General features: G+C 36.7%; 1 protein-coding gene across 4 annotated transcripts in view; it reads right to left on the bottom strand.

Annotated features, from left to right (window-relative positions):
- mcf2la (mcf.2 cell line derived transforming sequence-like a) overlaps positions 1–24,684 on the bottom strand; it is a 96,239-nt gene that overhangs the window by 11,370 nt on the left and 60,185 nt on the right. For all 4 annotated transcript variants that reach the window (XM_067441059.1, XM_067441056.1, XM_067441058.1 and 1 more), the window contains exons 5-23: positions 24,218–24,308; positions 13,483–13,602; positions 13,109–13,225; positions 10,696–10,845; positions 9,628–9,752; positions 8,903–9,017; positions 7,597–7,716; positions 6,362–6,553; positions 4,371–4,562; positions 4,064–4,223; positions 3,060–3,112; positions 2,827–2,906; positions 2,666–2,732; positions 2,038–2,153; positions 1,882–1,951; positions 1,706–1,798; positions 729–821; positions 509–634; positions 188–409 (exon numbers count right to left, since the gene is read on the bottom strand). In XM_067441059.1, coding sequence (XP_067297160.1) covers positions 188–409; positions 509–634; positions 729–821; positions 1,706–1,798; positions 1,882–1,951; positions 2,038–2,153; positions 2,666–2,732; positions 2,827–2,906; positions 3,060–3,112; positions 4,064–4,223; positions 4,371–4,562; positions 6,362–6,553; positions 7,597–7,716; positions 8,903–9,017; positions 9,628–9,752; positions 10,696–10,845; positions 13,109–13,225; positions 13,483–13,602; positions 24,218–24,308 — 2,302 coding nt within the window. The remainder of the gene's footprint in view (positions 1–187; positions 410–508; positions 635–728; positions 822–1,705; positions 1,799–1,881; positions 1,952–2,037; positions 2,154–2,665; positions 2,733–2,826; positions 2,907–3,059; positions 3,113–4,063; positions 4,224–4,370; positions 4,563–6,361; positions 6,554–7,596; positions 7,717–8,902; positions 9,018–9,627; positions 9,753–10,695; positions 10,846–13,108; positions 13,226–13,482; positions 13,603–24,217; positions 24,309–24,684) is intronic.

Consider the following 24,684-nt stretch of genomic DNA (forward strand, 5'->3'; position numbering starts at 1 on the left):
ATGAATGTCATACACCTAGGATGGCTTGAGGCTGAGTAAATCATTGGGTAAATAAAATTTTTGGGGTGAAATATCCCTTTAACCACTCCGCCACATCATCCGGCTCATTTCCCTGTCAGAGAAATTATAAATGAAAATTAGCTACTTTAATATTCTGTCTTGAACTTATTTGACACGCAGGACTTACGTTGAGTGAGTGTTTGAAGCTGTATGACGGGGCTTTCTCATAACCTTCTCCGTTCTCCTCTCGTTTCTTACAGAAGAGCAGAGCTTTCTCATGCAGGAACAGGTGTCTCTGCATGGGCTTAAAGCGCGCCAGGTCTTTCACCTTCGCGTGACCCTTCTTATGCTCCGTCCACACACTGAACGACCCCTGCATCATCAAGCGGCCCAGATCACTGAGGTTGCCCTGGAAACACGTCAGGGGTCAACAACGACTCCAAAGGTGACTTACATTTTTGATAACCTTTTTCATTCACTCTGCACATTCAATAAAAAGCAGCCTTACTTCATAACCAGTGATGGCAATAAGGTGCATAGAGTCATTCACAGCTTTCAGGATGCCTAAAATAGATGAGAGCGCCTCCTGCAGGTCCTCCTCACCACCGCAGCCTTTACTGTACTTCAACAGTTCCTGATATAAACATACATGAACACAGAGGTTACATCAGACAGAGGTGCAAATATAGGAATTATACATCTGCACATGTACTCTGGGTCTAGTTTACCTTCAGTAAAAGCTGATATTTGGTTATTCTCTGCACAGGCTTGAGCAAGTACGAGTCCAAACCAAGCTTATGCTCCAGTTTCTTTTGACACTCCTGAAAATAGCATACACAAATTCTTTATTTTTCTTTATTTCGATTATATATATATATATAATTAGAATCCATCCTGCTGTATATATATATAATTATATATATATTATATATAGATTATATATATATAATTAGAATCCTATATAATTAGAATCCATCCTGCTGTGTATATATATATATATACACACAAACATACACACACACACACACACACATATATAAAATATTTTAGTACAGTGATATTTATGAAATAGTAATAATAATAAAGTTTTAAAGATGAATACATTTATTCAATTCAGCAAGGACATTAAATTGATCAAAAGTTACAGTAAAAACATTTACATTGTTATAAAAAATGATATTGCAAATTTCTATTCATCAAAAAACCCTGAAAAAATGTATTACAGTTTCCACAAAATATCAAGCAGCACAACTGCTTTCAACACTGATGATGATGATGATGATGATGATGATAATAATAATAATAATAATAATAATAATAATAATAATAATAATGTTTCTTAAGCATCAAATCATCATATTAGAATGATTTCTGAAGGATTATGTGACACTGAAGGTTGGGGAAATGATGCTGAATTCAGCTTTATTTCACAGGAATGTAACATATTAAAAACAGTAAAAAGTTATTTTAAATTGTAATACTATTTCACAATATTACTGTATTAACTGTATTTTTAATCAAATAAATGTAGCCTTGATAAGCATAATAGACTTCAACATTTTAGAATTTTTGTATATATTCAGGTCCTATATATATTGTATTCCTAATAAGTTATCTATGATGCTCTATAATATGACTCTTTTGATTATAGAAATAAATGTGTGCCTATAATGTGGCTTAACAGTTTTCTGTAATGTAAGATAACCTGGAAGAAAGCGCAGTCAGAGCACTGTCTCCACAGAGACTCGGAGCGAGGCTTGTTCTGACAGTACTTCTCGTATATCTGCAGATCCGTCATCTAACAAAGCATGAAAAAGACATTTGAATCATCTACTTAAAAATATAATAAATCAGAACAGCACAAGAACAGCACAGGCTTACTCTCTCCAGAAAACACCGGCCCACAAGCTCAGGATAGTCTGTGTACGTCTCCAGTTCACGAAGAAAAGTCCTATAATATATAGAGAGATGAGAGGCACTTTAGCTTTGTAACCACACAAATGACGGCTCAAATGGAGACAGAGACGGTTCACTCACTTCTTGTGGAACTGGTATATCTCAGGCATGTTCCCAAAGAGGATGTCCTTTTTGTGAAGCAGCGTGTTGGGAATAAGATGAGCCATGGCTGGATTGTCCATTTCTGCTGCATAACCCTTAACATAAATTCATTTGTCAAGTTAAATGTAATACAAGTTACTCTCTCCAGAAAACACCGGCCCATATACAGTCATAAAACACACAGCCCATAAAACACCTCCAGAAAATACAGTCACCATGCAATCAAAATGGACAATTTCTATTTTTGCAGGCTTTATTATAAATTATTTATCTGTGCACATTATTTATTAATTCATGTGCCCTTAAGATCTTTATTCAAAATGACTTCCCCTCCCTCTTGCAGTGACGTCTCTTCTCTAATGACATGTTTACTGGTGTGAGGGCGGGACAACCTGTCACTCACATGAGATCCATCAACAGCAAACCACAACCATCCAATCAATTCCCCATGGACAAAATCAAGTCCCAATGTTCAAGAGGCCGTTTTACTTGGATATACGTCACAATAAAAAAGAAAAGACGATTGCAACTTCTGTTTCATGCCGACTTTAAAACAAAAAAGGGATTGATCTGAGCTCCAGTAGCGAAAGGTGTCAGTGTAACTCACCTCCAGCACACACAGCAGCTCCTCCACATACGCTCTCTCCGTCTCCAACAGCTCGTTCATCACATGCCTGCAGTGGACGGACATTCAACAGATAATCAGTAAAAAAGAGGAAATGACAAACAATTATAGCTTCCTTTCTTTTTAAGTCATCCCTGACTGACCGTCTAAGCACAGCAAAGTTTTCTTCTTCATCAGAGACAGAAGTGTGTCTGCTGCCATCATTCTGTAAGTGCATATCTCCCTGCAAATACAAACAACCATGCATCAATTTCTATGTATATAACATTAATTCTGTTATTTTATTAAAAACCACAAACAATAACGAGAAGTTGGTTCTGTGGAATATTTTAGTTCAATGTTCAGAATTCACTCAAACTAGAGATGAGAAACCTACTTTTTTGCAGTTTCCATTGATGATATCACCCTCTATAGTCTTCTCCCTATGAGCTGGGGTAAAAAACACACATGCATTAAAAATATAACCTTTATTATTATTGTGTGTGTGTGTGTGTGTGTGTGTGTGTGTGTGTGTGTGTGTGTGTGTGTGTGTGTGTCAATGATCCCTGCATTTTTCTATTATAAACACTAGATGGCAGAAGAGTAAAATAGGTAATGGTATATGTGTGTGTTCTTGTATTGAGGGTTTGTAAAGGACATAAATGTGTATAATGACATGGGAATTACAACGTAAACATGCTTTAGGAGGACATTTTCTGTGTCCTTGTAAACCAAAATGAATTGTGTGTGTGTGTGTGCGTTTGTGTGTGTGTAGGGGGTTATAGGACGACATTGAGAGGACACAAAGACTTCCACACTGTGGCGGAGAGAAGCCAGTGCTACACTGCCCTGTAAAAAACTGCAGTATTAACATTTACCTCTCTGCATAAAATGCACTATTTGTGTAATATTAATTAAAGTTTATTCCGAATAATTCAGAATGAATACAGCCAGCTAAATAATTGAGATATTAAATTATTTTAGATATCCAAGCTGTTCAGAAACTGAGAACCCAATAATCCTGAACTCTGGGAACTAAAGTAAAATGTGAACACTGGAGATGAATAAACTTATCCCCAAGTGTTTGTATGAATCATCTGAATCGTTAAGTTGTGATGAAAGGAATGCTGCTTCCAAGTCCAAGACACTATTTTTTTTAATTCATCATCAATATCATCAAAACAGCCATTTATTTTTTGCACACATTTAAGCTCAGCATTTAAAAATTCAGTGTACACTACGGTTTCCTGGCTCACATTGTCCCACACACCAAGATTTGACGATTTTGGTACACTTTTAAAAATAACGGTTACAAAGGTTTTGCTTTTGGCGTCTTATGGAGCATTTGGACCTAGAAACAGTGAAACCTATCACGCAAAATGTCATGTTTAGGGGGTTAACCTGGAGACAAGATGGGTGATTTGATGATGGCCTCTGGACGCGGGGCGACGGGCTGCACGGGTCGTGTCTGTTTGGCTGCTAACTTCTTAAGACTGACCCTCCTCTTCTCGAACATTTCCTGCATGGACAGCTGCTTCTGAAACACTTTCTCCACCTGATCCTGTATGAGCACGGAGAAAATATTCAAACCCAACAAACTAGACACAAGACATTTGACTTAAATAACCTATACAGTAAATGTATAACTTAAAATCCATACACACGTATAATTCTGTTTTATAATGGTTTTCTGTCTTTTGTCTTTTACCCTGAAGTCTTGAGTGAGCACTGACTCATAGTCCCTCCAAATTGCACTCAAATCTGTCAGCTTGTGCTGATTGGCTGTATCCAGGTAACGCTCAATCTCCTGCAGCGCTGACTCCGCCCCATCCTGTGATTGACACTTATCCACAGGCTGAGACGCCAGCAGGTAGATCCCATCATCACACCATTTAGTGGCCTGAGAGTGACAGAGGAAGACAGACAGTCAGTTGTCATCATTAAAGGGGTCTTGAATTCAGAAATCTAATTTCCTTGAGGTTTGAACATATACGAGGTCATCATACTATAAGGATATCCTGTAAGTTTTAGAGCTGAAAACGTCTTTGTTAGTCCAAAAACAGCTTTTATTATAACCAAGCCCAGAGAACGACTCGTTGTGGAATGCACCTATCAGAAAGACTGCCTCTGCAGAATAAGATCAACTTTCATTGCAACTTTTGCCCCGCCCACTGAAGTGTTAGTGATATGATGAGGAGAGAAAAGAGATACAGGATCACTGTACTAAAAATAACATTACCTTCCAAAGGATCCTAAAGCTACACTGTAAAAAAATTGTTGTTGGTTTAACTTAAAGTAACTAACCTGGTTGCCTTAAAATGTTGAGTTTATTGAAATTAAAAATTTGAGCTGATACAATGAAGGAAATTGGTTTAATAAATAGAAACAAAACAATATTATTATATGCGTTATCATCACAAATAAAACACACACAATTACCCAATATACGTACATTATTAAAATCTTTTAATAATGCTTTTTCTAAAGGTGGTTGATTCTCAAAAATGTTCATTGTATTAACTAAAAAAAATATTTCAATTAACTTGTAAGCAACCATGTAACTTATAAAAAAATATATATTTTTTACAGTGTAGGTTATTTATTTTCAACAACGTGAATGTCTCAGTTGAACATTATTTGTTTGTTCGGTATATTTCACTGTGGATTCTTTGGTAAATCAGTCATAATCTCATTTTGCCAATAGACGATATGGACTCAACAGTATTGCCACAACAACATACAAGTAACCGCGTTAATTCTAATGCCTGATCTGTGATCAGTGATTTCTGATATTTAATGATTCATGTCCAGTCAGATGTTTTTTTGCCAATGTGTCAGTATATTAAACCGTGACTAAACGGTCAACGTCACATTGTTTCTCTTAGTAGGATGAAAATAATCTGTTATTTAAACTGCGATTAAATTATATATAGAAATCAATCAAAGAATGCTCCCTTTACAATTGCTGGAGCTGTCATTTAAACACACTCAGGGCAAAACACCTGTATTAATCAACAAATCTCTTATTTACATTGTTTGCGCTGTTAGTTATGATGACAGCATTCGTTGGTGTGTAGAAATCGAGTTGCAATGAGAAGATCATTGAATTAATGCACTCAACATTTTACCTTTCATTCCACGATGTAAATATAATGCCATAGATCTAAATATAATCCTATAATCAACACTTTACAGGATTAGTTGATATTGAGAGCTGTAATAGTAGCCCACGTTCTCAGCTATTATTTCACATTCAAAGATTTTAGCCAATCACAGCAGTGGAAGTTCAAATCAGAGGGCTGAAATCAGGGTAGGAAAAATGCCTTTTATTTCTAAATTATGACCATATTTAATGTAAAAATCATACTAACATTGTAAGTGCACCACAAGAAACATTATAAAACATTAAAAACAAATATAGTTCAAGGTTTTTGTGTCTTTTAGTCCATGTTGGTTAGCTTTAAGACCATTTGTAATCTAGTTCTATTCCTAAAAGTTGACAAAGCCTCCTCCTAATTTATAAACAGTCTATGACCTATGGCTATTAGCTATTTAGTGGAGCATGATCCATTTGATACAGCCAGCTCCAACTTCCAGTTTTAAATGGAAATATGTCAACACAGGAAGAAAAGTTGTCCCGTTGACTATTTTAGAGAGGTCTTGAACAGTTTTGATGAAGAAATCAACAGGGTGGGCTACCTTCTCTAGACACTGGTGTAGCTCCATGGCTTTGAGAAGATGAGCTTTCTTGGCCTTGAGGACACCGCTGATCTCCTCACACACAGCTCGCAGCTCAGAGCATTTGGGCAGGATGGAGTCCACAGCGTAATGAGACGCTTCAATCAGCCGATCTGCATCACACGCTAGAGACAGAGCATGATCCAACACCTCCTACACATGGAGAGAGATTTTTTTTCTTTTATTCAGCAAGAACATTAAATTGGTCAAGTACAACAGTAGATAGTACATTTCTTATGACAATGTTACAAAAGATTATAATGATTTAAATTTCAAACAAATGCTGTTATTTGGCAGTTTTAATAAAGATCCCTAAAAATCTATCATGGTTTCCCCAAAAATATTTCCCCAACAACAGTTTTCACCATTGATAATAATAATAATAAATGTTTCCTGAGCAGTAAATCACCATATTCGAATGATTTCTGAAGGATCATGTGACACTAAAGACTGGAGTAATGATGCTGAAAATTAAGCTTTGAAATCACAGGAATAAGTTACATTTTAATAAATATGAGAATAGAACAAAAAGAGTTGTTTTAAATTCTATTAATATTTAACAAAATTTGTATTTGTGATTAAACAAAATGCAGCCTTGGTAAGCATCTTTCTAAAACAAAAAAAATCTTACAGACACAAGCTTTTGAACAGCATGTGCATATTTTTATTTTAATAAAGTGACCATGCAGAAAAAACAAAACAGAATTTTAAATAAATATTATACAATTATGCTATTGGTGAAGGTGACTTAATTTTGTTGAACATTTTTTTTTAACTTGGATGAAAAAAAATCAAGTTTGCCACTTTGTGGCCACCCAGAACTCCCACAATCCCCCTGTGTCAGCAGAATGATTGCAGCGTAGTGATGGGTGATTTATCACATTGGGTAGAACACCCCCCTCTTCTCTCCGCAGGATGAGGACATGTGGGTGATTTCTCTAAAAGGGCCTCAAACTGCCGTGCTCAGCAATTTCATTAAGGAAGGCGAGATTTACATGCTTTATAAGACCATATGCTCGTATCTACACACACTAGAACATTATAAGGACAAATGAATGTTCGCTGGGTTTGAAGGGAAGAATTGATTGGGTCTGTAATAGATTTTTTGCAGTACTATGTCATTTACTTTTGTATCTGAATAACAGTGTCATAACGTCATCAAAAAAAGACTAAAGAGACAGCAGGTTAATACTTACACAAGCTCGCTCTTCATGATTGGTCAGCTCTTTCAGGATATGTTCAGCGTGGGCGGGGCTTATTCCTACTTCTGAGAAGCCTGATAGTCTGTCATACACCAGGTCTAAATGAGCTCTAACCTACAACACAGAGGAACACGGCCATTTTAACAACTGCTCAAACAGACCCACACACACACGTCTGGTTCACTATCTTTGTGGGGACTCTCCATAGACATTATAGTTTTTATACTGTACAAACTGTATTTTCTATCCCCCTACACTGCCCCTAAACCTACCCATCACAGGAAACATTCTGCATTTTTACTTTCTCTAGAAAACTCTTCTGAAAAGTTAAGGACATTTGGTCCCCACAATGAAATATAAACAAGTGCGTGCGCGCGCGCACACACACACACACACACACACACACACACACACACACACACACACACACACACACACACACACACACACACACACACACACACACACACACACACACACACACACACACACACACACACACACACACACACACACACACACACACACACACAAATGTGGTTTATTGGGACTCTCCATAGGTGTAATGTTTTGCAACTGTAACTGTCATTAGAATCTCGTGAAGCATCGAAAATACATTTCGGTCCAAAAATAACAAAAACTACGACTTTATTCAGCATTGTCTTCTCTTCTGCGTATGTTTTCAATCATCAAACAGTTCTGAACGGTTATGAATCAGCGTATTGATTCATGATTCAGATTGCGTGTCAAACTGCTGAAATCACGTGACATTGGCGATCCGAATCATGAATCAATACGCTGATTCATAACCGTTTGAATCTTTATTTGAGGTTTGAAAACAAATGCGGAAGAGATTCTAATGAACTAAATGATGTCAAATGATGATGTTTTTATTCCCTTTCTGGACATGGACAGTATAGTGTGCATACACTTAGATACGCTGTCGGGCTAAATATAAAATATCTTAAACTGTGTTCTGAAGATGAACGGAGGTCTTGCGGGTGTGGAACGACATTAGGGTAAGGAGTTAATGACATCAATTTCATTTTTGGGTGAACTAACCCATTAAAGAACTAAAACTGAACTGAACATAAATCAAATCTAATAGAAAAAACTTATTACAAAAGCACATAAAATGACAAACAAACAAAAATTTAAATGAAAACAGAAAATATAAAAATAAAAGCTCATTCAAAACATTAATTAAGCCTATGATAGTAAATAAATTATAATAAAAACAAAGCATTATCCATGTATCCCTATTGAAAAAGTGTTTGAGATGTTAGTGTGTGTAGCTCACCTCCCTGAAGTCCTGCTCAAAATGCCGCAGTTGCAGACATTGCTCTAGCTTGGTCTGATGTTTATCCCAAAAATCATCAAATGCCGTTTCGGTCTCATCTAACTGACTAAGCAACCTATAGAAAGAGAGAGAAGAATATTTCACCCAAAATTTGTCACCATTTATTTTCTCTGTGTAACACAAAAGGATATGTTTGGAAGAATGTCCAAGCTGTTTTTTACTACAAATTACATACAGTAAGTAAAGCCAAAAAAAGGCAAAAAGTCTTTTCTTTTTGTCTTCTGAAACCAAAGACAGTGAAACTGTCTGTAAAAATTCAGCCCACTGTCATAGCTCTGAAATCTCACGCTGTAAACAAATATAGCCACATCGAGTTAATAAATGCGGACAGCAGATGCCTGTGGATATTAACACACACACACGCATAAGCACAGATCCCCGAATGCAGCTGCACTGAAAGGTCATGTGAGTAGAGCTGGATTCAGTATGTTCCTGTAAGTCAAAGCTCTTTTTGCATGCATGTTTGTAGATTTGCTGTATTATCTTCACCAGGTGGCTTGTCTTGTTGTGTATGCAAAAGCACCGCTGACCAGAACAGCTTAATAAGGACGAAAACTGACCAAGGACACGCAACAGTCTGCTGCTGTATTGTAACCGTCTGGTCTCTCCTTTTTGCATTCCAGCATGGTAGATGGTATCTCTCTCACACACACATACACACACACCTCCGAACAGTAGCCAGGTTCTCCAGTTCATCCTGGTTCATGGTGTAATCTGGATCTTTCACCAGCGGCTCATTGATGCTCTCCAGCAAACGTCCTCCCTGACAGAGAGCGATCTTCAAGTCCTCCTGCGCACACACACACACACACACACACAAAATAAAAATGTTATTCAGTCCGAATGAAGAACGTGAATTATTTATGTAGACTTAAGGTTTGTTTATAGCTCATGGCCATGTGAATAATCCATGTTAAATTATTTATGATCTTACTGGACCTCTTTTTAAGGGCTAGCTAGCCTATGCCTAATAATGAAACATAGTATATGATCTAATCTTTATTATGCACCTCTCTGGAATACTTGACTCTGGTACATTCTGGTCATTTTTTGTACAAAGACTGGCAAAATGTATATTGTACAATAATGGTCAGATGTTTGGAATAATTTATGCTCACAAAGACTGCATTTATTTTAATCAAAAATCCAGTAAAAACAGTAATATTGTGAAATTGTATTTCAATTTAAAATAACTGTTTTCTATTTATATATATTTTAAATTGTAATTATTCCAGTTTTTAGTGTCACATTATCCTTGAGCAATTATTCTAATATGCTGATTTGCTGCTTAAGAAACATTTCTTAATATACTATATACTTTAAGAGATAGTATATTTACTATATAATTTATATATTTTTTTAAAGATTTCAAATAAATGCCGTTCTTAAATTTGAACATTTAATTAATCAAAGAATACTGAAAAATTAATAAAAAAATAAAATTGAATAAAAACAATATTGAAATCTTGATTATTTCAAACATTTGACCTGTAGTATTGCTGTAATGGCAATCAATCTTCTTCGTATTTCATTTTGCTTTCTCTTTCTTTTTACATAACGAATAATAAAGCAATAATAACAAACACAATAAAATTCATAATAATTAATAATAATTTCGCTATATTTACATCTTTACTAAAAATCTGTGTTGAAGAAGGATAATGTACAATTAGCTGGTCATTATAAATAAATCCTGATGTTTAGTGACATTACGTTTTACTTTGTTTTCTGACCTTCATCTTGTCCTTTTTCTCTGTGTGGATGGTTAGAAGGTTGGACGTGGCCTCAACGTCATTGGGCAGTTCTGTCTCTGCCAGCTCTGTCCCGAAAGACTGGAGAATCTGTGCTGTTTTCTTCACCATCAGAGCAAAACCTTCAATGGCCTACAGGCATAACAAACCAAGAGACACATCTGCTGAATCATGCTACATCAGTGCACTACAACAATCACATAACAGCAAGATACCCAAACACAATCACACTAATGGCTGAGAGTGCAACAAGTAAAAAAACATCCACATGCACTACAAACTAGTGCACCGTACACAAAAACATCAGATCAATGCGGACCTGGTGAAAATCAATTACTGATTTCTTAAAAGCAAGTCCACAAATGGAACGAGAAGGCAATTAATTTGCAGCGCGAGGTGAAGACCAACATCCTTCTAGAGGACTTGTTTTTTTAAATGGGTCCTTAGAATTATGAAGAACCAAGACTTAAAGGCTTCACCCAAAAATGAAAATTACCCCATGATTTACTAACCGTCAAATCACCCCGCACAGTAAACAAATATTGTTGGTTTAACTTAAAAAAGTAAGTAACCTGGTTGTCTTAAAATATTGAGTTCATCGAAATTAAAAATTTGAGTTGATACAATGAAGGAAATTGGTTTAATAAATAGAACCTCAAAATATTATTGTATCTGAACCACATAAATACATTTTTTGTAATAAATCTTGAATATTTGGCATGTTTCACTGCATTACAACAAATAAAACAATTACGCAATATGCTTACAACATCTTTTAATACTATTTGAATAAAGGGTGATGTAAATTCTCAAAAATGTTCATTGTGTTACGGGTGTATGTCTAGTGCAGCAGAGATGAGGAGATCCAGGACTTCCAAACAAACAGATAGGCTTTATTGGACAAACTCAGTGAACAGAACACTAAACACTAAGGACATAACATTAACGACGGACAAGGAGTGCAGGGAGTGAGTCCCAGTATAAAGGAGTGCTGATGACGAGGACCAGGGGCAAGGAGAGCGGGAGAGATAATGAGAAAGTGCGATCAGGTGCAAGACAGGGAGGATCATGGGAAATGGAGTCCGGGAACAGGTGTGACATGTAACACATTGTATCACCTCAAATTTTTAATTTCAATGAACTCAAAATTAAGGGAACCAGGTAAGTTACTTTTTAAACATTTTTTTACAGTGTAGGTGTATATGACATTTTTCGTTCAGACAAATAAAATCAGAGTTGTATAAAAAATATCCTGTAGTGCCATCTGGAGTACTTTTATAATGGATGGATGCACTTTTTTGATCTTAAAATTTCAGGCTCCCATTCACTGGCATTAAAAAGCTTGGAATAGCCAGGACATTTTCTTATATAACTAGGAATTTATTCACCTGAAAGAAGAAAGTCAAATACCTCTCTAGGATGACTTGAGGGGGAGTAAATTATTGGATACTTTTCATTTTTGGGCAAACTATCCTTTTAAGGTATGTCTAGAATACTATAGCATTCATTGTACTACTACTACTACTACTAAATATGCTTCGTATGAAAATGGTGTGACAATTTCCACTTTCACTACATGTACAGAATTCACTGTTAGCACACTGCATAGCACTGTATCCCATAATGCAACGTGTCCTTCAATCTCATGAGTGGTCAATGCACTGGGAGGATTTTTAATATCAATTACAAATTTAATTTGTAAATTAATGACATATTACCATATTTACACTACAGTTCAAAGTGCGGGATCAGTACAATTTGAAAGAAATGATAACTTTTATACAGTAAGGAATCATTGAACTGATTAAAAGTGACAGTAAAACCATTTATCATGTTATGAAAGGTTTCCATTTCAAACAAATGCTGTTCTTTTGAACTTCCTATTCATCAAAGAATCCTAGAAACAAAATGTATCCTGACTTCCATAATAACAGTGTAACATGATAATAATAAGAAATGTTTCTCAAGCAGTAAATCACCATATCAGAATGATTTCTGAAGGATCATGTAACACTGAAGACTGGAGTAATGATGCTGAATTCAGCTTTCCCATCACAGGAATAAACTACATTTTACAATATAACATATGAGACTTCTTTCAAGAACATAAAAAAGCTTACCATCCCAAAACTTTATAACGGTAGCGTATTTCTAAAATGATCAATAGACACCTCACTGACGTAACCATGTGACATAAGAGCTCACGAGACAAATAGCATCCTACAGTAGTATACCATACACGTACTGCACTATATAGCATTTCCATTTTGAAGACACTGCTATATGGAAGCTTATTTCATTTACTCATTAAATCATTAGGTTTTCTTTTAATCTTTCATTCATTGTGTAGCTTCTACATCTAAGCAGTCTGTAGTGAAAAGCGATCGGTACTCACGGTGCGGTGTGAAATCCATTTCTCGTGGCAGTACTCCTGCGTGCCACCCAGTTCCTGCGTGAGCTGTGTGCGGTCGATGTAACTGTGGAGCTCAGTCACAGAGCTGAGCATGATCACCTACACACACACACACACACACACACACACACACACACACACACACACACACACACACACACACACACACACACACACACACACACACACACACACACACTTCATTATATAGGGCACTTCACTCATGTCAGCGTATAATCCATTTCATTACGCTCTTCATTATCCCCACATCACACACATTCAGTAAGCCTGAGCCTGTGTGTGTGTGTGTGTGTGTGTGTGTGTGTGTGTGTGTGTGTGTGTGTGTGTGTACTTACCGGCACCTTCATTTTAAACTCATCCTTGTTAAACTTAAATAAGATGTCTGAGATTGTCCGCTGGAAGAGGGTTGTGGGTCTCAGTACCAGCACCAGCTGCAGGTTGCCTGGGAAAGAGCCCTGTAAAACACACAAGAAAGCTAAGAAAAACATGCAAAACAGGCAAGCACAAATAAATATTAATACCAAAGCTTATGTTAGTGAGCCATTACATTTGACTAGTACAGCCCAACTCCCACTTTCTGCATTGACTGACACACACACACACACACACACACACACACACACACACACACACACACACACACACACACACACACACACACACACACACACACACACACACACACACACACACACACACACACCATCTATATTCAGTTGCCATGACAACCCAGTTTCTTGAGACACTAGAAAGGCTAACAATGGTCTCACATATGCTTCCCTCCCTCTCTTTCTCAGTCAATGCATGAGCACACACCCCTCGTGGAGATCTTGTGTTTACAGTCTCTTCATTAAAACGCCTCCCTACTGGGCACCACGTCAAATCAAAAATATGTCCGCAGATCAATACAGAGCTGTGATGTTTGCGTGGACTTTGGTGTGGGTCTCCTGGCGGCAGAGGACTCAGCAGTCCCCATGTCTCTGCGTAACTGACAGTGTGTGCTGGTCAGTAAGCAGTGAAGCAGAAACAAGAGGATTTTTATAATGGGACACTGAGAACTGATTTAAAAACACGGTTCCTGCATTATTATGGATATATCCAACCATTAAAAATGATATAAATTCACACAATTTATTTATTAAAGTGTATTCAGTTACAATAAATAATTTCCTTGATAGCAATGGAATAAAATATTTAGTTAGTTCATTATAGTATTAACTAATTATATAAACATACTTTTTTTATTTTATTTTTTTTACATGATGTGCAATTAATAGGCACATCCAATTTGGCTGAGAAATGACCCCCAAAATATAATTTAAAGTCATTATTGTGTTAAATGAGAAAAGCATTAAATAGACAGTCCAAAAAGGAGCTTTAGAAAGAAATATTTGATAATAACATAGAATTTACACAAACTTTTAGGCTACAATGGCCATGATTTAGTTGATAGTTATTGTTCTTGGTGGGAAAGGACCTTAAATCATTGAGTGATTTATTCATTAAAGGCAGCAGCTATTTACACTAAGTGCAATGATGCTGTTTACACTAAGAAGCTATTTACACTTATAGATACCATTTACAGTAAGTGAAAATAGCGATATTGTATATACACAATGTAAAAGTAGCAGTTAACTAAATAGTAATTCAACGCTATTTATCCTTTATATGGCCAGATACTATTTGCATCTTTATTCCCACTTTTAGAACATTTTCTTTCCAATGTGATATGTGATGGGAAAAGGGAGAAGAGTGAGCTTAAAGGGGGGGGTGAAACACTCAGTTTCAGTCAATCTCATGTCAATCTTTAGTACCTATAGAGTAGTATATCGGTCAGATATCACAAAGCGGTTTTGCACGTCAGATAGTGTATAAAAAAAAACAATGGAGTAGCGTTAGCGCATTTGAATGAAGAAGCACACTTTGTGAGAACGTCCCCTAGCCTAGGTTTATGTTTGGGCCGGGGGTGGTTTTACAACAAACAAACTGACAAATTAGTCAGCTAAACAAATGTATTTAAACACACACCATACATCACATGCTCCATTGATAAATGAACTATACACGATTGTGTTGTTTACTGATGTTTACTCACGCGACGATAGCCAACAGCACAGACATTTGAAGCAGTTTTACTCACCGCCTGCTTCCAAAGCACGACCGTGAACCTTTATCGCTGGGACCGCGCCGTCAAAAACACATTTCTTGTTGATTTCGTGAAGTCCTGAGACAGCAGTGACCATGGAGATCCACTATTACGACACGACTGAAGCGATGTTGTGACGCTTCTTGTCATTTCTGCGTTCAAATCGGTTCAAATGCAGCGCTGCCTTCCCGGAATGCTGTGCGGGCGAATTAAAGTCGCTTGACGTCACCCATAGGAATAAAGTGGAGCGTAGCGTCAGAAGTGTTCACGGACGAGTGAATCTGTACCTGAGAGCAGTGTTTATGGGCGTGCATTTCCTCTCTCGGTCTAGTCACACGCGCGCGCACCCTTCCGGGAGAAGAGCCCGTACGGCCCATACAAGGACCTTCCGCTCTGTCGACGTCAAGCCGACCCATACTCGAAAAAAACTCTCTGAAACTTGTGAGAAACCGAAAGAAATACTCAATCAAACGTCCAACTAAGTGTTTGAAACTTTGTCTGTTTAGGATGGGAATCCAAGTCTTTACCAGTGTAAAAAGCTCAGTATGCATGAAACAGAAAACCTACTTCAATGAGCCTTATGCTCTAATGACTACGGCACTGCAGTGCAGGCGTTATATAATGTCTCTTTTAATATTGTGTTGCCCAACCAGGCCTTGTTGGGCGGAGTAAATAGCACTTGACAACAAGGGCCATTGAATCAACTAATTGATTCCCTCAAAATGCTTATTCATTCAGTAATGAAGCAAGGCTGTGACGCAACAGTTCTGCTTTATATGCAATATTTTCTTCAGCAAAATTGAGCAAAAACAAACAATATTGTGCCTAAAATATAATACAATATTAACTTATTTATTGAACTGTTGTATAAAATCAATATCACTTTCACTCTATTCGGGACAAAAAAAGCACTTGTGTGATATTGCGCTCGTTACTCGTGAGAGATTTCAGAAGATATAAATATAAGACAAACTCCTACGGGGCACTCTCATGTTTGAAGCACAATAGTGCTGCTTTAAACCAAAACCCCAAGTATATGAATAAAGTAACAAATGATAAATTAATTCAAGTCAAATTTCATTAGCATGTTCCCACTGCACCCAACTGCACAGTCACTCTGACCACAGATTTAAAGGGGGTGGTGAGATGAACAATCGGGATTTGTTATGAACACTTGAGACGTCCCAAGAATCACAGTCACGTCCATACAGCTCTGCGGGAATCTGCCAAACATGAGATGAGATAATCCTGCAGTGGGCTGATCTCACAGTCTGCCACGCTGAAATGCCTCCAGCTCTGGGTTTCGAGGAAAATTTGTTTACCCTGCCCCCCTTTTTTTCTTGGACAGTGCTGTTGTTTGTTTGTATTCTCATTTAACAATTATGAAAGAGTGAGATTCAAGGGCTAACGAGAATAATTAGAGTGGCAATTGGACGTTTGTTTGCAGAGTGGACCTCAACAAAGAGATATGGCGATTAATTAACTTCACACCGGAAATTTTACATATTCATAACTCATCACATGATTTAAATGGACAGCAAAGCATCCGGCTTGTTGAGCCTGCAAGCAACTACCTAGCAACTGCCAAAACACCCTAGCAACACACTTAAAAGTGAAAAAATTAAATGTATTAACATAGTTCCATTGTACTCTTTGTAAGCAATTATCAAATCAAAATGAGCAAAAGTTTTTCCACTCATAATGCCCAAAAAGACTCACTCAGTTCAATTAAAAACCTCATGTTTGATTGCTGACAAAGGAGTCTCCTCAAATTGAACCCCGCCTTCATATTACCATGACAATATCATGTTCCTCAGAGGCAGATTGGCCATGCTTGTCCCCAACAAGCCGGCAATAACCGACGAGTCGCAGGGGTCAGCTGTGAGCACAACAGGAAGTCGGAGAAACACGCCCCATTATTGAGTCCTCCATTAAAGCTCATTCAAGCAGATGTGACCAACACAGCTCCTCTTTTAAAGAAGCTTTAGTAAACCGCTGTGTGTCTGTGATTGTATTACACGATTGCCTTGGGCCTCTCATAAAGACTGCAATTACAAGATAACGGACCATCGGCCTCGTTTCGTTCACAAAATGAATTGAATGTGGTTATACTCGGAGAGAACACACACCCAATGTTTTCCCAAATATGATGCAGTCATTAAAAACTCCACGTTGTTTCTCAATGTTGCAGTGAAAATGTGGTCACCCTCCCTCCCCCCATAGTCGCTTACTCACGGCATTATTATTATGGGTGTGTGTGCATATGTGTTTGTGTGCAAGGACTGCAGTAGTGTTTGTCTGGAGACATACCTAGAGAGCAAGGATGCTGATGGCTCTATCTATCCATCTATCTATCTATCCATCTATCCATCTATCCATCTATCCATCCATCTATCCATCTATCTATCCATCTATCCATCTATCCATCTATCCATCTATCCATCTATCTATCCATCTATCTATCTATCTATCTATCTATCTATCTATCTATCTATCTATCTCTCTCTCACACTCCACAATTTACAGCAATGAAACGGGAAAATAACAGGATATTGAGAGTGAGAACAAGTGTGAGACGGAGAAAGGAATTACTATGTGCATTTATGGGGGTGTGACTCAATGTTCTCCTGGGAAAGCCGTGTGTGCGTGTGTGTGTGTGTGTCTGTGTTTGTGTGCAAGGAGATTGAGACACTGTGTCTCCAGGGAGCAGCTGCCACGACACTGATATACCACAGACTAATCAGACACGTGGCACGTGGAATTCAATTAACACACACACACACACACACACACACACACACACACACACACACACACACACACACACACACACACACACACACACACACACACACACGAACAGACACAAACACGCACACTAATTAAATTACTTTTTTTGGTTAACATTCTAGGGAAATACTACTCATTAAAGTCCCTTATTTTCAACAAAACAAACCACATACATTCCAATAAATAGCTAGGAATTTAAATCCCACCGCAGTGACCCTAATGCGTACCTCTGTGACCTTTCACCTTTCATCTCTAACCTCAGGACTAACCTCATGCCCTGTGCAAAAATCCGTTATGTACAGCTCTACGTCACAGGTGAAATGCCATAGATGGCATAGAGCAGTTCTCATGACTGAAAACCACCTAAAAACAGTGTTAGTGTAATGTTTAACTTATCAGCTAATCTCATGTAGAGACCAGTTTAAAAAATAATGCTTCTTTATTTACATTCCACAAAATAGTTCTAATGTTCTTGACAATAATAAAAAAAAGAATTATTTTAAGAACTGTTCACTGAAAGGTTCTTTGGTGGACCAGAAATTGTTCTTCTATGACATCGCTGCTTTAGAAGCTTTATTATCAAGCCTGTATGTCAGATTGGGGTGAAAAGCATTTTGTACAGCTTTACCTTCTGATTATGCATTACAAAAACCATTGCCTGAGCCATACACACACACACACACACACACACACATATTATATATATATATATATATATATATATATATATATATATATATATATATATATATATATATATATATTATATTATATTATATTATATTATATTATATTATATTATATTATATTATATTATATTATATATATATATATATATATATATATATATATATATATATATATATATATATATATATATATAATAAAGTCTGGGAATAGGCTACTTCAAAGACTCTACCCGTAGGGTAAAAATGGATGCTTTTTCTTCTTTTTACTGCGGATGTCATTGGGTAGACACTCTCCTGTCTATCAACACGAGAGCGCCTTAACAACCTCCCTTGAGACGCCGGAGAGAGCACTGAAGGGAGATGCCCATCCACGCTTTCAGGTCAAAGAAAGGAAATGTTTAGCGGCAGTAAAACCAGAACCAGCAGCACCATAATAAAAGACCTCCAGACACAGCTAGTTGGTCTGGAGGCTGAAGAGCTCCACCGTTGGATGAAATGAGAGGGAGGAACGTATTAAATGCTTGTTTTGTTCATTCATCAGCTGTTTAGTGTCATTGTGGAAACAACAGCTCATGCTGTACATATAACCCATAATAAAAATAATAAAAAAATTATGAGTTTAAGAAAGTGAATGATAAATAATGATCATGAGATGTTAACATAGGCACAAAAAAGTGAAATGCAAATACAAATATTTGCATGTTTGGGGGCAAGATCATTGGTCTTCCATTGCAAATATTACAAGGATAGCCCAATATTTCAATTTAGCTACACTGGGGAAGATGCTTATCTGTGCCCAATTATCATACATTAGCATGCATTAGCACACATTAAAATGTCCTAAAGTGAATTAGATTGGGCCATACAGGGACTAGTTCCATCAGACTTCTTTGTTCGTTGGTGCATGTTGTAGAACGCACAAAATTGCACAAATCAAAATGCAAATCGATTAATAGAACCAATTCTAATAACAAAAAACTATAATGAGTGTGCACAAGGGATTTTGTTCCATGTTAAAAGAAATGAAGAAAGCGATGAACATTTTTATTATGGCATAAATGGAACATTGAGAACATCATTAACCAGGCAATTTAACACGAAGCACAAGCAAACCTAAACACCAACATTTCCTTCATGATATAGAACGTCTTATTGTTCTTAATCTGTTCAGTTTTTAAAGCAACATCATTCGTATTTGTGTGAATACAACCTATAAGGACTACTGCACACAATGGCCTTCAATTCAAATGAATCATTATGAGTGATGTTACTAGGACCTTGTATATTTTGTATTGATTCCAGACACGTGTAGGAAAATCTCCTCTGGCCGTTCCACACCAGCTGCACTGCTGATAACCATTACCAATCAGCCATATGTGCTGTGACGGAGGTTAGAGAAAGGAAGCAGCAGATTAAGTGCTTGTGTGTGCCAGTGTGTATGAGGAGAGAGAGAGACTGAATGAGAAGAAAGGAAAAAGGGGAGGGAGAGAGAGAGAGAGAGAAACTACTCCATGTATGTACAGCATGGTAAAAGCTCTACTTAAAAAAAAATGCTTTTTTTCCTGATCACAAAAAAGTGTGTGTCAGCACAATGGCAATTGAAGGAATATTTGTATTTGTATCAGCTATATTGACAGAGCAACCAAATTCGTTTAAAGCTAGATTTATAGATTCAGTAAAAATACTATTATTCAAATGTCTGGGGTCAGTAAGACAACAAAGGTTGCATTTATGTGAAAAAGGTTATATTGAGAAATAGTATTTAAATATAAAACAACTGTTTTCTATTTGAATATATTTTAAAATGTAATACAGTCCTGTGATGGCAAAGCTTAATTTTCAGCATTATTACTCCAGTCTTCAGTGTCACATGATCCTTCAGAATAATATGATGAATAATAATACCTAATATGATGATTTGCAGCTAAAGATACATTTCTTATAATCAGTGCTAGAAACAGTTTTTTTCTGCTTAATATTTTTGTGGAAACTGATACTTTTTAAAAAAATAATCTTTGCTGACAAAATTCAAAAGAACACCATTTATTTGAAATAAACATCTTTTGTAACATTAATGTCTTTCATGCGTCAATGTTGCATATTCTAGCTTACTGACCCCAAACTTTTGAACACAATGCCCTCTTTGTTATCATATGCACAATACTGTAAGTACAGTAAGATATTCTATGTACGAAGATCTAAAGTGCAATTGACATGAAGGTTGAAAGTAAAATAGAGAAGGAGAGAGGGACATGAGACAAAGGAAGAATGATAATCCTGTTATTTGATTACTGTCAAACCTCTGACATCAACCACTGACACAAAATGCATTATGGCTATGAAACAGAAAGAGAAACTGCTCTCTTCATGGCGCAAGATAATCCTGGACCGTGCCACCATTTTTATTAACTAAAGTGGGTTTGTGGGGAATGTAAAATAAACCTCTCTATCATCAACACAATAGCACAATAATAACTATCTGAACTCGAGATTCTTGTAAGCTACATTTAGATCTGATATCACAAATACATTAAACCTGTTAAAAGCTTGAACACAAACTCTATATAAAACCTTAAAGGGTTCTGTCAGGTTTCTCATCATGGGTTTAGTTTATGGATTTAGTTCATTTAGTTGCAATTCAGATACTATTTGGTAAAATTGTATGCATTAAGCTTAAGCAGCTTTGTAAACACTATTGCAAGAAAAAAAACTACACAACATGATAAATTATTGCATGATACTTTCAAGTTAAGACATTTCTCCTTGTATAGAACCTTTTGGGCATATTAAAACTCAGTCAAGATCTAGAAGGCCAATGAACCTTTACAGGTCCAGTCAGTGACCATGTTACAATGAGCATCTACACACTTTTCAATGACACAATTAAATATTAAAAGCATGTTGCTCATTATGATAGCACTTAGTAAAACTATCCATTTACAGTATTAAATGGACACTAATGTAAAGAAGTGAATAATTAATTTAGTCATTCATCACATGGGATAATACACAATCCAACAACTGCAACCCAAGTTAACAGTTAAACTGGGCCTTGCTTCACTGTTTCACTGTTGTTCAAAAGTTTGGGGTCAGTAAGATTTAAAGACATTCAGCGAGGATGCATTAAATTGATCAAAAGTGACAGTAAAGACATTTATAATGTTACAAAAGACTTCTTTTTACCTTCATCAATTATTTAATTCATCAAAGAGTCCTGAAAAAAACTATTTTCTACATTCTGCAAAATCATATTAGAAGGATTTCTAAAGGAAATTATTCTGAACATTCAGCTGTGTCATCACAGGAATAGATGTCATTTCTAAGTATATTCAGATTGAAATTGTATACGAATATTACTGTTTTGACTGTATTTTTGATCAAATAAATGCAGTCTTGGTGAATATATATTACCGACTCAAACTTTTGAACACTGCATGTTCATATGAATATTTTTTTCCCCACACTCAGAATATGTTTGCTGGTAAAACGTATATATTCTCACTGCAGTATGAAATAACACATCAGTGAAGGACAGTGAAAGAGCCACTAAACATCATCTGATATTCTCCTCTTAGTCTTCAAGCTTTAACCACAGCCTTCAATAAGATTTGCAATCCTCACCAAAAAAGTAGCACATGTTCCCCACTGCTGTATTTTACCTGCCCTATGGCAATAAAGTTAAATAATAATGTCAATAATAAGAGTAACAGCAATAAACCAACCAAAGTATGTATTTTGTCTGCAATGTAAATTCAAAGATAACAACAAACAATACAAAATATTTCAGTGCTGACACCACATTTTGCATTTCTAAAGTAAAGAAGTGAAACAGAAATGAGCAATACTTTTCTTGATCACTTATTAGCGTTTGTGAGTGCTGACCCAATTAAACACAGTTAATCTGATTAGCCCACTGACCTCTCCCCTACTGACCATCATACACACACTCTGCCTGCGGCCACCACACTTGTTGACAGACAGTTTACCAGGAGCATAATAGCACTGATGATCAATACAATACAATACACACTCAAAACCAGCTAATGAAGACCAGCTGCTATTGTTGATAGAACATAACTTGATATCGTTCGAGCTTTCAGTGTGCTGTGTTTACACTCTAGTGGATGTCTGCAGCATGCGGTGCTGTGGCTCGCTAGACGCCTCTGTGGTGGATTAAATATTTACTGTTTCTATGAAAAGAACCGAGGGCCTTGTTTAGATGCCCTCCGATTTGGAATAACGCTGAAATTCTGACTAATCCACTCATACAGCCTAAGGCACCTGCCTGACAGCTCCTATTCTTCACACAGCATGGAAAAACAACACACACATGCACACGCAAAAGTTTCCACATTCGCATGGACATGCAAAGAGATTTCTTCTTGGAGTATTGAAACACAAACACATGCACTGCATTTTTTTTTGTCAGTACAATACAAATAACTAAACATATTTAAATAAAGATAATTACTTCAAAAGCAAAATGACCAGTTAACAATTCTTGTTTTCTAAATTTCTTTTAATCAAATTTAAGTGACACTTAAAAGGACAGTTCACCCAAAAGTGAAATTTATGTCATAATTTACTCATCCTCAATTTGTTCCAAACTTGTATGAGTTTCTTTGCTCCGCTGCACACAAAAGAAGATATTTTGATGAATGTAGATAATCAAACAGTTGATTTGACTTCCATAGTATGGAGGGGGAATAAAACTATATGGAAGTTAATTGAACCCTTCAACTGTTTGGTTATTGACATTCTTCAAAATATCTTCTTTTGTGTTCAGCAGAAGAAATAAATGAATGCAGGTTTGGAACAACTTTGGGCTGTGAAATGATGACAATTTTCATTTTTGGGTAAACTTTCCCTTTTAAACAAGGGAAAAAAAGTTTGACAATGGAGTAAGAAAACACATTTAAATTAATTAATTTTTTCTTATACCACTGGCAGATATTTTAGTCACTAAGTCCCTAAACATCAGTTTTCCAGAAAATATTTGTACTGGAAAACAAGAAAAAAAAATACTGCAACTAAATGTAGTATCGAACTCTCTTAAAGGGACGGTTCACCCAATTATGTCATCATTACACATCTGTGTCACTTCCAAAACATATGACTTTTGTGAAATACACAATATTATATTCCGAAGAACAGTTTTTGTCCATTAATTAAAGTCAGTCGGGACCAAAACAATATTGGACCCCATTGGCTTTCATTGTATAGAAAAAACAAAACATTGAGACATTTTTGTGTTCCCCTTAGGAAACACTAAGTCATACAGGTTTGGGAGATTAAATAATGTCAGAATAGTATTTGGTAAACTACCCCTTTAGATATAGAAGTATGATGTTCTCTATCATAATTTACACATTTAAACACATCCTATTTTTCTTCTCTCTCTCTTACACACACACACACACACACACACACACACTGAGGGCTCACCGCGATCCGCAGCAGTGTCCCCTTCACTGATGCCCATCTGTCTTGCCGGCGGTCAATGACCAGGATGAAGCCGACCCCCGTCGAGCTGAGACTGAAAATCAGAGAGACACCATCACCATGGTAGCAAGGGCGCGCGCGCGCGCACACACACACACACACTTCTAAAAATCATAAACATTGACATACTGAAGATGTCACACACCTTAAAAGGGCATCATTAAAGAGTTCTCTATTAACAAACAAACACACTGCCGTCATCCTTACAAATCAGATTCAGACAAATTAACCAGCACACTGTATACTGCAAACTGTTATTTCATTTATAAAGGACACATCTGCATTTTCCCTCTAACACCCAAGATGAATGCAAAAATGTATCCAAAAGCGTGTTAAGACACAGACGTACGTTGAAATGCTCTAGCCCAGAATGCAAACGTAGCGCAGAGATGCTGAGCTGGTTGCAACGT

This window comes from Pseudorasbora parva, chromosome 4 (genome assembly GCF_024679245.1).
Source record: "Pseudorasbora parva isolate DD20220531a chromosome 4, ASM2467924v1, whole genome shotgun sequence".
Lineage (NCBI taxonomy): Eukaryota > Metazoa > Chordata > Actinopteri > Cypriniformes > Gobionidae > Pseudorasbora > Pseudorasbora parva.